Source organism: Brassica rapa, chromosome A09 (assembly GCF_000309985.2).
Source record: "Brassica rapa cultivar Chiifu-401-42 chromosome A09, CAAS_Brap_v3.01, whole genome shotgun sequence".
Classification (NCBI taxonomy): domain Eukaryota; kingdom Viridiplantae; phylum Streptophyta; class Magnoliopsida; order Brassicales; family Brassicaceae; genus Brassica; species Brassica rapa.
This window is the reverse complement of record NC_024803.2, coordinates 34,145,305-34,164,502: the sequence shown is the minus strand read 5'-3', so window position 1 is coordinate 34,164,502 and position 19,198 is coordinate 34,145,305. Positions and strand designations below refer to the sequence as shown.

Genomic DNA, 19,198 nt, shown 5'->3' with positions numbered 1-19,198 from the left:
TTTTTTTGGTGCAACTAAAGTTTCTAAAGTATAATTGAAACCACTAGAAAACCCTTTCAAACTTATTAGCTTTATCCATATTCTTACTAGTTTTATTTTGTTCTTCTACCAAATCACGTAAAGCCTTTTAAAATATTATTAACGAAATTTCAGTTTAAGAAAAAAAAAGTATATCTCCAAGTTCTTAAAATAGCAGAATATAAATAACTATTTCCCATTTTAATGATTTAATTGTGTGTAAAACAGTATTCTTTAAATTCTTCTGTCTTCTGTAAATTAACAAAAACAGATATAATTTTAAAAAATTATTCCCTCCATTTTAAATTAGGTATTATTGTAAAATAATTTTTTTGTTACAAAATAAGTATTGTTTTATGATTTTAATGCAGTTTTGTATTTAATTTATTTTTTATCTATGATTAAATTTTATAAAATAATAAATAATATAGAATTAAATAAGAAATAATTGAATATTTTATTATTTTAATTTGTGTGGAAAAACTCAAACTATATCTGATTGAAATGGAGTGAGTATATATGTATTAAAAAAACATTTTGGGTCCAAGTACTAGGACTGGGCAAAAAATCTGAACCCGAAGAACCGAAGCGGATCCAAAAAGTAGTAGTGAATCCGAACCGAAATAAATTAAACATTTGAATGGGTTCGAAATTTTGGTATTTAAAGAACCGAAACCAAATCCTCCCGAACTGAAGTATTTCAAGTATTCGAATATATCCGAAATAGAATTATATACCTAAATATATTAATTATTTTTAGATCTAATGTATATTGAAAACATCCAAAATATATAATATATATCTAAGTTGTCCAAAATATTTAAAAATATATATATAAATAGTGAAATTAAATGTCTAAAACAGAAAATATACTCAAAAGACCAAAAATACTTGAAATATCTATTGATTCTCTATCCAAGTATTCAAACCAAACCAATTTAGTTACATATGTTATTCAAATTTATATATAATATATTATTTTGTTTGTAGATTTTGAGAAATTTAAAGCATAAAACAAATTTTAACGTTTTAAAAATAATTTAAATGGTTTATACGAACTCGAATCGAACCCCGAAATTTAAAAATATCCGAATGGGGCTAAAATCTTTGACCCGAAAATCCAAATTCGAATAGATCTGAACCGAATCCGAATGGGTGTCCGAACACCCACCCCTACCAAGTACTATAATTAATACTTCGGTTCAATAAGAACATTATAGAAGTTTTGACTCCACAATTTTGGTATTTGGTAGTGTATCTTACAAGTAACTAAAAGAAGACTTCATACTTTTGAAAACCATTTTTTATAAACTCTGAGTTGTGAGTTGTGTGACTAAGTTATACTTTAGTAAGCCTTTTTCTTCTTAAATCTTGCAGAAGCAATTACTTTAATGTCGTGTCAACTTCTTTTTTGTTTGTCAACGATGCGTATGTCAGAATAACACATTCAAAGGACCATCTCAATAACAGAAAATGAAGGATAAAACTTTAGATTAACATAGGTATTAATTGTAGACATTATTAAAACATTATTGGTAAAGTACCGATCACAAGACATGATAAGCTTAAAACAATTTTAGATAAAACAAAGCCACACCAATAGTATTTAGACAAATATGTAAAAATATGGATCTTATTAAAATGATAACGTTCTCTTCACCAGCGATGACGAGTTGGAACGAGCTCTAAAGGAACTTTCTTGGCGATGACGAAAGCTCCATCTTCTTCCATATCAATATCTTTAATGGTCATTCCCTCGGGCAAACTCCAGTCAAAGAAGTAAAGAAGGTTAAGAAGGCCAAGCTCAACGATGGTGGTCCCTGTGCCCATCCCAGGGCATATCCTACGACCGGCTCCAAACGGCAATAACTCAAAGTGCTTACCTTTATATTCGATAGGGTTATCAACAAACCTCTCGGGGATGAACTCGTCGGGTTTGGTCCAGTATTTGGGATCACGTCCTATCGCGTAAGTGTTGATTTGGATCATAGTGTTCTTTGGGATGTTGTAGCCTTGAATCTTGACGTCGGATATCGTTAGTCTTGGCAGCAAGAGAGGAGCAGGTGGGTGTAATCTGAATGTTTCCTCGATCACTAGCTTCAGGTACTCAACTTTTTCTAGGTCTTCTTCTGTGATTTTCTCTTTGTTGGGTCCGAGTGTTGTTCTAATGTCTTCTTGTAGTTTCTTCATCACTCTCGGATGTCTGCTTAGTTCTGTCATCGCCCATATCATCGTGATGGCCCCAGCGTTCACTCCAGCCAAAAACACATCCTAATCCAATGATATAAAAATCATTTCATGGTTTTGTATTTCTAAGAGGATATCAAAATTTAATTAAGAAGCATAATTTTTGAACCAAGTCAGAATTAAAAAAACTACTTATGCAGAACCGAATCTAAAATTTGAGACGATAAACATTTACTAAAAGTTTTAGTTAAAATCCATAATTTAGGAGTCTATTTATACAATTTTCAAAAAAAAAAAGAGATAGAGATTAATATTTCAATAGATTGTGTCCAGATCCGTCCATTGACATATTGTGAAAACGAGGTAATTGTCCATACATTAAGTTACTTGCCTCCCAAGCTATAAAATATTTTTAAATATAGAATTTTAAAGATTTTTCTAAGTAGCTGTTCATATATATGTGTGTCCGAATGGTCAACCATCGAAACTGAAGTATGAGAACTCTAACCTCAAAATAAAACTTTCATGCTTAAAAATTATTAGTACTCACCGACATGACTCCTTTGAGATGGTCATCAGTGACTTTGAAAGAATCGCCTTTACTGGGTTTACTGATCATATCCAACATGACACTGATGATGTCCGAGTGATCTTGGGGCTGCCCATTCTTCAAGTGATCATCGATCACATACTGAAAGAAGTTGGTGAGTTTTGCAAAGGCTTTCTTCACCTTCGAATGCTGGCCAGAGATCCGGTCTATGACCCATCCCGCAGGGAAGAAGTCCGCGAAAGCCAAGGATCCGAGGCTAGTCTCTGACTCAAGCACCAGCTCTTCCACTCTCTCCATATCCACGAACTCACACTCGTGGAAATTCTGACCAAAAGCGAGTCTACAAATGATGCTGGCCGTGAAGGAGAATATTACTTTCCTCAAGTTAACCGATGATGAGTTTTGTGTCTCATCAACAGCTTTTGATACTTTCTTGACCAACACTTCACTCTCTTCCTCTCTAATATATCTGAATGACTTGAGTTTCTTCTGGCTAAAAAGCTCTAGCACCGCGATTTTCCTCATCTCTCTCCATGTCTCACCAAAAGGAGCGAAACCAATGTCTTTAAAGTTGTAAGTAAACAACCCGGTGCCTACTGTTTTAGGTCGGCTACAAGTCTCGAGATCATGAGTCTTGAGCACTTCCTCAGCTCCTTCTTTGGAGGAAACAACGACCACAGGGACTACCCCAAACCGGAGAGACATAACTGGTCCATATTCATGGGAGATTTTGTGAAGAGATTTGTGAAAAAATCTTCCAAGTTGGTGCAAGTTTCCGATGATTGGAAGACCCATAGGTCCTGGAGGCCGCTTCCCTTTGGACGATGAAAGCTTTTTTATAAAAATTAAAGAGAGAGGGAAGAGTAAGAGGAAGCAAAGAAAGATAGACATTTTTGGTGGACAAATTTCTTCTGCTATATGTTTGAAGTGATGAGTAACTAATGTGTTCTCAAAGGCAATATATAGAGCCACAGAGGCAATGCATGTGATTGGATTTTTGACTAATTCAAAGTTTCTAAGTAAATTTATTTTCCTCTTTATATATCAATAAGAAACTGTTTATTTTAAGTGTATCCTATCTTATAATAGGTATATTTCATGTTCTCAATGCTGATTTAAATGTATTAAAAATTGTGTTAGTCCAATGTTGTATATGTCAATTTTTATTGAAATGTTACTTTAGTAAAAATCCACTTAAAATGACATAAAGTTGTTAACAAGAAGGTTTCACTCTGTTATACTTTTGAGTGAAACGGTGTTTTGAATCTAGTAACCTCTCTTGCAACACATATGTTTGGTTAAGGCTGGGACTTCGGGTATTCAGGTTGGTTCCAGATAGGACTTCAGGTATTCATCCTATTAAAAATCATGAAATGATTTGTATATCACTATTGGAGTAGGATATGTGTTCTTAGCTGGAGTAAACACGGGAGCTAACACGAATTCCCGATCGGTTTCAAGTAAAAACATAAACTAAACCGATATTCGTGGACAATCAACATTAATACCAATCAGATAAATAGTCAATGACCGAAACCGAACTGGTCCACTTTGGATCAGGTTCGCATTTTCGGTTCCGATTATGTGTCGCAGACCTATGTTTGGTAAACACAAAGTAGTTCTATGTATTTTTGTAGAGAATTCTTGCAAGTAAATCTTCAAAACCTCCTCGACCAAAAAGTGCATCGTCAATTGTTGTGGCTGACTGGCCAAAATCGGAATATGCTACGAATCCAAAACTAAATATTAAAACATAACTAGAATTTGGTCCGCACAAATATTAGTTATTTTATTTTTATAAATTAATATTTATTTTTTATGATTATTATTATTATTATATATTTAGATATGTTGCCATATAATTAACTGTATTCAAAAGATTCAGATTGAATCGTGTAATATAATTATTTTGGGTACAAAATATTTCGAACTCGTTTCAGATACATGGTTATTTTGATATTTTTAAGTTCATATACATTATTAGAACATAACCATCTAAACCTGAGAGTACCCGACTCGAAACTCACACATAAATTTATAATATTCAAGTGGGACATAATATCAAATTCAAAAACAACTTATACCAAAAGAAAAACAAATCATACCTGAATGGGTATCCGAGTGTCCATGTCTAACTGATTCTATAAACAAATTAAAAATACTATTTTTATGTGTTTGGCTAAATTAAGTGAAATAAAAAATGTTTCTTTATTTTGTAAAATATTTATATCGTCTGAAAAATTAAGTGACAATATATGTAATACATTTTTATTATTTTGATTTAAGTTATTATTTTTCACATAAACTACGTCTATGAATTATGTGTTTGACTACATAAATTTTTACCGATTTAAATTAAGATAAAAAATAGTAAAATAGACTAAACTGAATTTTTAACCATATGCAAAACACGATTATTTTACATTTTGATTTTGTAATTGGTACAAAGTTAATGTTGATTAACTAATAAATAAAAATCTGCAATATTGTTATTATGTTAATATAATTAATGATGTGATGTATTGTTGAAGTAATATAATTAATAAAGTAGTTAAGATGAATGAAAATAAGAAAATAAAAAATCGATATAATAAGTCTGTTGAAAATAAGATTAGTTTTATAAGTGAAATTATTAAAAAGACATTATATTTCTTTTTTTTACTGATATCCATATTTTCAAACAGTATTATACTCGTTAATACTACTATTATCTATGTTTCTAAACATTTCAAATATACTTTAGTTTTAATAATATAGATAAATTATGAAAAATATGTATAATAAAGATTCTGTGTTAGTGTTTTATGGCTGTATATATTACTATTTCGACAGAATGCATATTACAGAGAAGAGAAAATACACAAATATCTGCCATTTACAAATCTTTTTCTAATAATTTATCCCTTATTGTTACGTTATTTGTTTTCTACTTCGAGCATCTGCTCTATTAAATAGAGTTTTTTTTTCTATCTACTCCTTTCTAGACTATAAAAAGGATTATAACGATCCAACTAAATAAATATTCCTTTTAATCATTATCATACAAATCTAACCAATATCAATATACTTTTAATAAACATAATTCTATTCTTTTAAAATATAATTTTTTTATCGACTCCTTTTTAAACTATAACAAGGTTATAACGATACAACTAAATAAATTTCACTGATCACTATCATAGAAATCTAACCAATATCAATATACTCTTAATAAACATACTCTAATTAAACCAAATATACTTTTGAAATCTACTCTATCAAACCAAATTATACTCTCTTTTTTTACTTTTATTAAATACTTTTTTAATTGGTGATTATGATATGAGCATCTTAACAATCATATCATTTTATATCGATTTTTTTATTTTAATTGGTGATTATGATATGAGCATCTTAACAATCATATCTTTTTATATCTATTTTTTTGAAAAATTAAATACATGCACAGAATAATTAGAGTATGTTATTATAGAATAGATAATGGTATCCTAAATCGTATAATGGTATCCTAAATCCTATAATCGTATAATCGTATAAACACTATATATAATAACATAGTCCCGCTCAAACCAAATACCACAATTTTTTTTAATTTTTTTTATTAATAACTAAATCTAAAAATTAAATATCAAATATATAAAACAAAATTTGTTCTTAATAATATAGTATTAAATGATATAATTTGAAAACATATAAATATTTCACAGATAATAAAATTAAATTTTGAATATTTAATAATTTGTAGTAATACATATTAAATAGTACTAAGTTACATTTAAAAATTAAATAAAAACACAAAACGTTATTTCAACATGAGGATTGTATTAAATGATCTAATTTCCTACCATATCCATATAATCATGAAACAAAATCACATATACAAAAATCTACAAGATAATATAAAAGATAATCTGTTTATAAATACATTTTAATTGTTTAGTTATTAAAAATAAAATTTCTTGCGCCAGAGCAAATTAAACTAGTAACTTAAATACATCATTTACAAAAATCCATAGACGTTCGTAAACAAACAACCAAGCCATATTGTAGATAGTTTTAAGCAAATCCAATTCATCGAACTATACCAGACTCAATATTTACTTTGGCAATCCTAAATCGTAAATTAAAAACTTTCTTTAATAAGAAAAACCTCTAAAGGCCTCCGTAAAGTATGATCTTCTTTTAGTTATTACAATAAATCTTTAAACACAACAATAAAAACTATATATAAAAAAGACCTTATTGATGTCAAAAAGAAAAAAAAGACCTTATTATATTCTATTTTTGTCATCATTTTCTTGTGCTATCTACGGAATTTGTCTTTTTTTTTCTGATTCGGTTACAAATATGCTCCCTTATCTTTTACCAATTCTTTTGTACCAAATCTTTTTTATTACAATAAACCTCTAAACACAACAAAAAGAAGAAGGTGAAAGCGTGTGTGTGTGTGTATGCGTTCGTACGGTTAAACCGCGTGTACGAGTCTTTGTCAAAGAACTTCAAAATATTTTATGTGACAAGAGACTGTGGTTATAAAATATACTAGTTAAATTATATCTTACGAATATTATTATTTTAAATCAACAATTCTATGTTGACTATAAATTAATATCTTATTTCTTTTTATTAGAAAGTCATAACGTATAGCTGTGTCAAATGTTTACTTCTTCTTTCTTTCTTTTTCAGCATGTTTACTTCTTCATATTTGAATCTTTGGGATGAAAAATGATAAGATATTGGACAAGCATTTGACCTGCTTTAGTTTATACATATTTTTCTCCATACCAAGATTTTGAACGTATTCCGGAGAACATATAGAGAGATAGGTTAAGGTTGACAGAAATATGAATAAAAACTGAAAATTCAAATCTAACTCTCAGATAATATGTTTATGCATGTACTTTTGGTATATCTAACCAAATCTATAATTAAGAATACATATTAGCTGAAACCTCCTTTCGGTGATGGTCATTAGGCATTGATATATCTTTATGGGCTAAATAGGTGAGTAACCAAAATGAAAAGTGTAGTGAAGGAACCTAGGGGGTTGCTCCGAGAAATCAATATAGCCATGTTATTCTGTTATTTAATCCACTAACTATATGATTTTCTGTTGATGAAATTGACCTCATGAAAAAAAGATTAAACAGACAGAACAGAAAAAGTTTTTTTACCAAAAAAAAAAAGTAAGAAAAATCGACAGCATGGTCTACATATTTTATTATTATTTGTTGTTCAATATAAAAATAAATAGTGTGATCCATTTAATTTGGTTATAGTTTAATCAAGAAACTAATTTTATTCAAAATAAAAATTTAATATATGGCGTCAAAAAGTGAATAATTATTTTCCTAAAATAATTGACTGGTTTATGCTGTCAAAAAAATGACTGGTTTATGCTGTCATAATAATTGTATTTTAACTTGATGATTATGATTATAAAGTAACTAAATTAGGATAGAATTTTAATTTTTCATTTTATAAACGAAAACTTAGTATATATTAGTGCATAATAATAGTTCATTGCTAATTACAAAATTAGTGAGAATATTTACATAAACATTTTGAAAATTAGGATATTGTTAAAATATTTTTAAACATATTAATTAGAATTTTAAATATAATATATATAAATATAGATTTATATTTAAAATGAAAAAATATCATGATTAAAGTAGATACAATGTTTTTATATTATTAGCTTTAATGAAATACATTTTAATTTTTATACATCTATTATATAGTTAGCTAATGTTAACCCGTCTTACCAACGTAATATATTTTTATTTTTGAACATAAATATTTATGCTTATGAAAGTAAAATATATAAATTTAATACACTTTTATTATATTTATCTCAATATAATAATTGTCTTTTAATATGATTGATTATGATTATGCAACATATAAAAATAAGATATGATTTTTTTATTTTAAAAATGATAACTGAATATATTAATGTACAATAATATTTCAAAACTAATTTATAATAATATTTCAAACCTAATTTCGAAATTAGTGAAAATATGTAAATATTTTTTTTTGAAAAAGAAGATCTTGTAAAAATCTTATAAAATAGATTTATTAGAATTTTATAATAAATATATTTATATTTAATATGAAATGATATCAAAAGATATTATGATTGAAGTAGTTCAAAGATTCTATATATTATTAGGCTTAATAAATTACTAGATTCTGACCCGCCCTAAAGGGCGGAGATTGATTTGTCAAATTTTAATTTTAATATATGTTATATATAATATGTGCATATAATATTATATATTTTTGTGTACTATATATATATATATATTTGTTTGAGTTTTTTGATAAATTTTGTATTCAAGATAGTTATAGTAGATTTGATCAAATCTAATATTATTATGAATTAAATAATGATATGATGATCCACGTTCTTATAGTAGATTTGATCAAAGTTAATTTAAAAATATAAATATGGGTTCATATAAATTATGATTTGATCAAATCAAATATATCTTCGTATCTAGATGATAATCCACATTTATATATCACCTTTACATACTGTGATATGATGCAGGTGAAAAGTAAATATATGAAGGTAAAGTTATATGAACATAAGCATACACGGTCTTTGTATTGAAGAGACATTATAAATGAGTCGAACATTTTTTCTCTTATGTTTGGAATGATTTGGAACTCGTTGATTTAAGAGTGGTTCAGTTTTTTATGATCTAATTATATTAAGAGATAACCAAAAATATTTTAATTATGTTATTGGTTAAGTTCAATCTTTCTAGGTTGGTAAAGATTTGGTTTAATTTAAGTTGATAGGTTGCATTTTATAGGAGAAGTGATATATTCTAGTAACAATTATGAAAGAGCCCAAAATCTAAATGACAATTTCAAGTAGTAGATAAAAACCAATCCCTAAATTAATAGATTAGATTCTAATCTTTGAACTACTTCAATCATAATATCTTTTGATATTTTTTCGTTTTAAATATAAATATATTTATTAAAAAAATTCTAATAAATCTGTTTTATAAGATTTTCACAAGATCTTCATTTTCAAAAAAAAATATTTAAATATTTTCACTAATTTCGAAATTAATTTTGAAATATTATTATAAATTAGTTTTAAAATATTATTGTACATTAATATATTCAGTTATCATTTTAAAAATGAAAAATAAAAATCATATCTTATTTTTAATCTTATCTATTATACATGTCTTCTATTTTAATAGATAAGATGGTTTGAAAAATAAGATTAGAGTAGAACAACCAAAGAAAAACATATCTTTATGAAATGTTTTTTCTGTTTTATCTAATGAATTTGTTATTTTATTTTCTGAACAAAGATGGCAATCGACAAAAAGATTACAAATATGCTCTTCAGATTAGATAGTTTTTCTAAACCAACTATAAAGAAATATAAAACTAAATACATACCAACACTTTGAACATAAAATTAAGAAACACCCAATCACTGCTTAAAACTAGACGAACGCAACAAAAACCAAACTTCGATGCTAATTAATACAACAACTTAACCAGTTATTTCCAACCAAAATAGAGAAAAAAATTGAAGCTCCAGCCAAGCTCAACTCTTTCAAAGTGTTTATAGCACATTACATACCACAAGAAAGAAAGAAAGTTGAATAATGTTTATGATTAAAAGGCTTCGTTCTACATATAAATATCAGAAGCTCGTAATGTTCGCTCTATTTAATTTAAGTTCTCCAATTTTATCTTATTGTCAAAATAAATATATATAAAACAAAACAAAATATGGGCCTTATATATTGTGCTGGGCCCAAGTAAATGTTTAAATATATTTGTTAATAATATGTTTCAATTTTTTGAACGTAAAACCCTAATTTCTTGTTGAAACAATGGCGACGATCTCTGATCTTTCGTGTCATCTGGTAGAAGAAATACTCCGAAGGGTTCCGATAACTTGTCTAGGAGCAGTGAGATCAACTTGCAAAGATGGAACATTTTATCTCAGATTTTATGTAAAGCAGAACTGCAGAAGCAAAAGAGCAGTTTTTAGGGTTCATGATAAAATATTTTAAGATGTGTTCATTGAGATTCGATGTGCATGAAGAATTCACAGTAAAGGAGATGCTTGATTTAATCAAGTCTAGATATCCGAAGTTTTTGTCTGCGACGGCTTGTCGTTATGCGTCACTGTCACAAGAGACGAGTACAGTCAACGACTCATGCTCTGGAACCCGTACTTGGGACAAACAAGGTAGATCCAACCAATAAGAAGAGCTTACGATAGATCAGACGTATATGCTCTTGGATACGACAAGAGCACCAACCGTAATCACGTAACCACCAAATCTTGAGGTATTGTTATGGTTCCAAGGAAGATGAATTTGAAATCTACGATGTTAAGTCCGATTCATGGAGGACTCTTGATGTCAAGCTACACTGGGGCTGGGGCGAAGAGTACTTCCATGTCAGCACATCGCTGAAAGGAAACACTTAATTACTTTTTGGACCGCGATGGACATGATGAGATGTTCACTGGTTTCCTTGTCTGTTATGATTTTACAATGGAGAGATTTGGAGAGCTGCTTCCTCTGCCTTGATCTAGTTATAATTCTAGGGTTACTCCTATCTCTTGTTTTCAAGAAGAGAAACTCGCGGCTGCCCAGTCCTATATCTGGGATGGGAATTTGGGTTACAACTAAGGCTGAGCCCAATGAGCTGTTATGGAGCACTTCTTTAAAATTAATTTGGAAGCTATTCCCCGTACTCATCGTTTTCAAGCTCGCAGTTTCTTCATTGATGAAGAGAAGAAACGGGTTGTTTTTTTTTCTAATGGCAGTGTTACCAATACCAAGTCCGAGAGGAATATTACAACGCAGCTTACATCATTGGAGAGAATGGCTTCTTTAAAACAGTGGATCTTGGAAGAACTGACACTCCCCATTATTTTTTTGGTCCATTTGTGTGCTCCAACTCTTATGTTCCAAGTTTAGTGCAAATCAAACAAAAGGAGAGAGAAGAAGAATAGGAAGCAGCTCTAGTCATCCCTACCTATGCAAAAGAAGAACAATAAATTTAATTTAGCTTGCCCTTTTTACAATAGTATGTTATTTGTGTCTTGCATCACCTCCTTTTTTTCTTGTTTTAGTTGCTGCAATGTACTACTTCTAAACAAGGCTAATCATTCTGAAACTTGACCGAATATGGCGTTATATATTGTTGTAAGGGTGCTCGACGGCTTTTTTTTAAAAAAATTATAGACGATTCTACCGCCAATAATTTTACCCGCCTTCTGGAATTCACGCTTGACTGCATCACCTGAGCTGTCCTATCAGATCCACGCGTACTCTTTGCGCCTCGCCTCCTCTTCTTTCAGTCGAGTTACTTCGTACCTCTTCTTTTAGATTCCTAAAAGGCTCTGTGAACTGTAATTGTGAAAAGGTTGGAAGATCTGGCCAAAGAAGGTGATATCCCTGTAGATTAGCTATTCTTTAGTAAAAATGAGCTAAAAATATGCTACACATCTTTTGTAAGCCTTTTTCTTTTAAATTCGCATAATTTCGTATGATCTGGTGTTCAGGTTTCTGTATTTATAAAAGGATAAAGTTTGAAACTCTTTACATTGTTTTTAACTAGTTTTCTATTTGTAAGTGTTGTCCTTCGCGATTGAATTGGTGGGACATAATCTCTGATAACAAGTTTGTCCAAGGAGATAAGATGTCTCTATACGTTATGGTATTTCTCTACAACACTACAGTATCTCTTATGTCATGTTGAATTTCTGTGTTAAACTATTTTCTTTTTGTGAATAGCTTACTTGCTCTGTTTTGTATCAAAGGGATGTGACAAATTAGTATAAAAAAGTTGCAGAGGATTTACTATATTAGAGACAATACTTAGTGAATTTATTCTGCTATCTTATTTTCTTATGAATTAATTGAATTAAACTGTTTTGGATAGGTTTTACACTACAAGAAAACGTATCTTTACCGAGGAAGTTTAACGAGGAAAAATAATCCTCGTAAAAAAACGTTGATTTTGCGAGGAAAGTACGTTGAGAAAGAAAAGCATCGTTATTTCGTCGTAAGTTAACGACAAAAAATATTCGTCGTAAAGACGATGTAAATTGACGTGGCTTTTACGAGGAAATAGTTTTTCCTCGTAAAATCCACGTAAATTTCGCGAGTGCTTTACGACGAAATATTTTACGTGTACTTAACGAGGAAATTTTGAATCCACCAACTTGGTAGGTGGCTCACGTTTTTTTTTTGGCCATACAATTAATTTTCGTCGTAATTTCATAGTAAAATTACAACTACCAGATTCGAAATTTTCTATAAATATGGATGTTGGAACATCATTTTAAACACACCAACAACAAAAAACGTGAAAGAAAAAAAAATGGCTGGCTCTGGGACTATTTACGAGTTGCGGAATTGGATGTATATGCATAGAGATGCTAACGGGAGAGTGACGAAAGAATACCTTGCGGGGCTGGAGACATTTATGCACCAAGCAGATTCAACACCGCTCGCCCAAGAAAGTGGTAAGATGTTCTGTCCTTGTCGGAAATGCAACAATTCGAAATTGGCAAACCGTGAAAATGTTTGGAAGCATTTAATAAATAGAGGTTTCACGCCAAATTACTATATCTGGTTTCAACATGGGGAAGGTTATAATTATGATCAGAATGAAGCTAGTAGTAGTAATAGCAATTTTCAGGAAGAACCGGTTAATCATCATTTGCATAATGAACATAGTTACCATCAGGAGGAGATGGTAGATTATGATAGGGTTCATGATATGGTAGCTGATGCATTCGTAGCTCATGATGAAGATGAAGAACCTAATATAGATGCAAAAAAGTTTTACGGAATGTTAAACGCGGCGAATCAACCACTTTACAGTGGTTGTAGAGAAGGTCTCTCTAAATTGTCGTTGGCTGCTAGAATGATGAATATTAAAACTGATCACAATCTACCTGAAAGTTGCATGAACGAATGGGCGGACTTGTTTAAAGAGTATTTGCCGGAAGACAATGTGTCTGCTGATTCTTATTATGAGATTCAGAAATTAGTTTATAGTCTTGGGTTGCCTTCGGAGATGATAGATGTCTGCATCGACAACTGCATGATCTATTGGGGAGATGATGAGAAGCTAGAAGTATGTCGATTCTGCAAGAAGCCACGATTCAAGCCGCAAGGACGGGGACGTAATAGGGTACCGTACCAAAGGATGTGGTACCTACCAATTACAGACAGATTGAAAAGATTGTATCAATCAGAGCAGACTGCTGCAAAGATGAGATGGCATGCCGAGCATACTCAGACGGATGGTGAGATGACTCATCCATCAGATGCAAGAGCCTGGAAACATTTCAACAAAGTACATCCGGATTTTGCTAGCAATAGCCGGAATGTGTATCTCGGATTATGCACAGATGGATTTAGTCCGTTCGGAATGTCAGGGAGACAATATTCATTGTGGCCAGTCTTTCTTACGCCATACAACCTGCCACCGGAGATGTGCATGCAACGGGAGTTGCTATTCTTGACGATATTGATACCTGGTCCGAACCATCCAAAAAGGTCCCTGGATGTTTTCCTACAACCACTGATAAAAGAGTTGAAGGATTTGTGGTCAACAGGGGTGAGGACGTATGACTGTTCAACGAAGACGAATTTTACGATGCGAGCTATGCTTTTGTGGACCATAAGTGACTTTCCTGCATATGGGATGTTGTCTGGATGGACTACACATGGGAGATTAGCTTGTCCATATTGTAATGGAACGACAGATGCGTTTCAACTGAAGAATGGTAGGAAGACAAGTTGGTTTGATTGTCATCGTCGATTTCTTCCCATTGGCCATCCTTACCGAAGAAACAAGAATTTGTTTAGGCACAAAAGGGTTGTGAGAGACACTTCTCCACCATATCTAACTGGAGAACAAATTGAAGCACAAATCGACTACTACGGAGCTAACGAAACAGTTCGTTGGGGTGGTAATTGGCATGTCCCTCGTAATATGCCTGATTCTTACGGTGTTCATCACAACTGGCACAAGAAGAGTATATTTTGGGAGTTGCCATATTGGAAGGATCTTCTTCTGCGCCACAACCTCGATGTGATGCATATAGAGAAGAATTTCTTTGAGAACATCATGAATACAATATTGAATGTCCCAGGGAAGACAAAAGACAACATAAAATCGAGGTTGGACTTGCCGGATATTTGCTCAAGAAGCGAGTTACATATTAAAAGCAATGGACAAGTTCCTGTTCCGATATTCAGACTGTCTTCAGAAAAAAAGTCGGTGTTGTTCAACTGGGTGGCATCAGAAGTGAAGTTCCCCGATGGGTATGTTTCAAATCTCTCTAGATGTGTTGAAAAGGGTCAAAAGTTCTCTGGGATGAAGAGTCATGATTGTCATGTCTTTATGCAACGACTACTGCCCTTTGCATTTGCGGAGCTACTTCCAACAAACGTACATGAAGCACTTGCAGGTTCGTAGTGTTTTATATCACAATAATTTTATAACGGTCTAGTTTGCAAAATAATATACGACTAACAATGTGTTTAATTGTTTTTGGAATATAAAAGGCATTGGAGCATTTTTCAGGGATCTGAGCACACGCACTCTTAAAGAAGAAGTTGTAGAACAGCTTCAGGAGAACATTCCCATCTTATTGTGCAACTTGGAGAAGATATTTCCTCCTGGATTTTTTGACGTCATGGAGCATCTAGCTGTCCACCTCCCATATGAAGCATTGCTTCGTGGACCTGTACATTACGGATGGATGTATCAGTATGAGCGAGCCATGAAATATTTGAAGGGAAAAGCAAAGAACCTCGCCAAAGTTGAAGGTTCTATAATTGCTGGAAGTTTGACGGAAGAAGTTTCTCACTTCACATCGTACTACTTTGCGTCAAAAGTACGTACCCGTAGAAGAGCTCCAAGAAGATATGATGATGGTGGAGTTGCGCCAACATATGCAGTTGCTGGTGTTCCAGACATCTTTAGCCAGATTGGACGACTCGGTGGGAAGTCTAAAGAGGTTTGGTGGTCGAGTGAACAAGACGCTCATAGTGCACACACCTATATTCTACTCAATTGCGAGGATCCATTGATGCGTTATTTTGAAAGGTAACATATATGGACACTTCAAAACACATATAATTAATTATATAATTGCAAGAGATTCATTCCTATGAAATGTGATTAATTTTACAGCCTATTTGTTTCTCAAGTCGAAGAAACATTTCCTGGTATATCCACAAGTGACGTAGACAAAAGGAAAGATCAGCACTTCATTAAGTGGTTGCGGAATCAGGTATTATAACTCAAACTATTTTTTCATACATGATTTGTATTTTAATGTTCTCTTTATTTTTGCAGGTTGATTATGACGACGATGCAGATTATCCTAAGTGGTTACACGAAGTAATTCAATCTCCACTTGTAAAGGTCACCACATCACAGATGTATTTCACACGAGGCTACACTTTTCACACATATGAGTATGGTAGACAGCGGGCGACCAGTAACTATGGAATATGTGTGAAAGGGGAAACAGATTTCTACGGGATCTTGACGGAGATTATTGAAGTCGAATTTCCAGGGATACTGAAGCTGAAATGCGTCATCTTCAAATGTGAATGGTTCGACCCCGTCGTCAACAGAGGTGTTCGGTCTAACAAATTTGGTGTAGTTGATGTCAACGGTGGACGTCGGTACAACAAATTCGAGCCTTTCATCTTAGCTTCACAAGCAGACCAAGTTAGCTTCCTTCCATACCCTCGGATGAGAGATTCGGGTATAAATTGGTTAGCAGTGATCAAAGTTACACCTCGAGGACGAATCATCAGTGGAGAAGAACCACCATTGCAAGAAGAACAGATAAATGAAGTCGAGGAACCTGAACAAGAAGTTGATGACATCCTTCTCATTGATCCGCATAATCACGAATACGAAGATCTTACCGATGATGCCACAGACGAAGCTGTAGAAGACGAGTTTAATGAAAATGATGATATTTCTAGTGATGACGAGAATGTCGATGTATCCGATTGATGTATTTGATTTTGTGTAGTTTGTTTTATGAATAAGGTAATGTGAGAGTTTGTTTTATGAATAAGGTAATGTGGGAGTTTGTTTTATGAATAAGAAATTGTGGGAGTTTGTTTTATAAATAAGTAAATGTGGGAATTGTGGTTTGGAATGAAAATAAAGATGGGGTTTGGAATATATGAAGTAGAAGATAAGGAATATGGGTTTTGGGGTTTGGGGTTTCGGATTTTAGGGAATTAAAGGTACTGCTCGTTAATTCCTCGTAACCTGACGTCGAATGTACGACGTAATCCTCGTTTATTCCACGTAGGACAGAATCGTCGTAAAGACCTCGTAATGTAAATTGACGTAAATGCCACGTAAAGTAAATGACGAAGGAGGAACTCGTTTATTCCACGTAGGAAAGAATCGTCGTAAACACCTCGTAAGGTAAATTGACGTAAATACCACGTAAAGTAAATGACGAAGAAGGCACTCTTTAATTCCACGTAGGATGATTTCGTCGTAAACACCTCGTAAGGCCACGAGGACTTTACGACGAAATTAAAAAAGCGGGGCACGCTAATTCCACGTAAGCCAAAATCGTCGTAAAAGAGTCGTAAACTAACGACGATATTACGACGAAAATATTAAAAATACTAAAAAAAAGAAGAGAAGAAAGATGCTTGAATCACATTTGGCGAGACTTACGTAAGTCTCGACCACATGAGTTCCAAATATCTTCTTCTCTTCTTTTTTTTTCCAAATTTTCTAAATTGGTGAAAAGCGGGACTTGCTACTTCCTCATAGTATAAAAACTAGAAAAAAAGAAAAAAAGAAAGATACTGGAATTATATGTGGCGAGACTTAAGTCTCACCCACATAAATTCTAATATCTTCTTTTCTTCTTTTTTTTTTCAAATATTTCTAATTTGAAAAGTATTTTGGTGAGGAGTGTGATTTGAGATAGGGTGTGTTTTGTGAGTTTGTGTGTGTGGTTTGAGAAGGAAAGTTGTGGGTATTTATAGAAAATAAAGGCTCGCTAATTCCTCGTAACTGGTTAACTCGTTAATTCCACGTAACCCTTTTCGTCGTAAAAACGTCGTTAACGAAAACGCGGGCCTTTGTATTTCGTCGCTATTTCGTCGTAACTGAAAACGCGGGCCTCTGTAATTCCTCGTAAGTTTACGAGGAATTTACGAGGACAAGTAATCTTATATATATCCCGAGCGAGCTCGCTCCGTCTTTCCTCTCTACTTCCTCTCCACTTCCTCCCTAATTCGTAGCAATGGTAAGTCTCTCTAATTCCTCTCTAGTTTGATTAGTTTAGGATAGATTAGGTGGTTAGTATAGGGAATTTAGATAGGTTTACGGATCTTATGTTATTTAGTGTTGATTAGGTGGATAATGTTGGGAAGTATATGTTCACGAAAATTTAAAAATTAAATTTTTTTCTCAGGTTCGAAAAGGTAGACTTACTGCCCATTACAGAGAGATGTTCGGTGAGCCGGGTAGTCGTTTAGACCCGTCGTCTTCTTCAGCTCCCGGTTCTTCGGGTCAGGAGACTGTCCCCGAGACTCAGTACACTCAGAGAGTCATTGGATCTCCTTCTTCTAGTGCACCATCGGTTCTTCACGTGCCTCCCCAGATGCCTCCTCCTCCTCCTGTGCCTCCTACGATGCCGGCACCTCCGATGCCCGCGGGCGAGATTCATCCCGATTTGATGGTGCCTCCGAGTGCTCCTTACTCGCAGTACACCGTAGAGGACATTCTCCGTCTGCCAGGCAGAGAAGGTTTACCAGTCATCGACCCCGACCGACCGGACGGAACTTTATGGTATGTTTCATTATTTTTTTATTCTTTTTAAATTCTTTTATAACTTTAAAAAATAATTTATATTTTAAATTTGTATTTTTCAGGTGGGGGATTGACGGATGTCTTGCATCGGACGTAACCGATACGATAAAAGGTTACTTCTCCATGGCACATCCGAACTGGAAAATGACGCCCCACTACGTCAGAAAGACGTGGTTCAAAATTTACGCTGTAAGTTCTATTAATTAAATATATATCTTTAAATTTTTTTATTATTTATATATATATTTTTTTCTGAAAAACTAATTATAAATTATTTTTTCCAACAGCAAAAATATAATTGGGCCTTGGGGATCACTGAGAGGGTGAGAAAGAAGTTTGAAGCGAAGGCGAAAGTTCGCTTGTTGGACACGGTCTCCAACTGGAAGGGTGACTGGATCGTGAAGGGGTATGAGCGTGGCAAACCCGCTGAGCTCACCACGGATGTCTGGGATGGCCTCATCCGATATTGGCGTCTTCCTGATTCCATTAGAATCGCCCAGTCTTGCTCTAACTCCCGTAACACAGTCGATGAGCACGGGAACGGGCCGATGC

The 19,198-nt window shown here is 32.8% G+C and overlaps 2 protein-coding genes across 2 annotated transcripts; one reads left to right on the top strand and one right to left on the bottom strand.

The window, feature by feature from the left end:
* Nucleotides 1–1,492: 1,492 nt before the first annotated feature.
* Nucleotides 1,493–8,645, bottom strand: LOC103841254 (cytochrome P450 71B5). Its single transcript, XM_009117773.3, has 2 exons — nt 2,756–8,645; nt 1,493–2,289 (listed from the first exon to the last, which is right to left on the bottom strand). Exons 1-2 carry the CDS (start codon nt 3,644–3,646, stop codon nt 1,675–1,677), a joined length of 1,506 nt encoding a protein of 501 aa, XP_009116021.1. The 5' UTR covers nt 3,647–8,645; the 3' UTR covers nt 1,493–1,674.
* A 107-nt stretch (nt 8,646–8,752) lies between these two features.
* Nucleotides 8,753–12,175, top strand: LOC108869690 (putative F-box protein At1g32140). The gene is given in 6 exon segments (XM_033278501.1): nt 8,753–10,726; nt 10,729–10,763; nt 10,766–10,876; nt 10,879–10,994; nt 11,170–11,468; nt 11,471–12,175. Coding segments are annotated over 6 exon segments (918 nt in total). The 5' UTR covers nt 8,753–10,632; the 3' UTR covers nt 11,734–12,175.
* The last annotated feature ends 7,023 nt before the right edge of the window (nt 12,176–19,198 follow it).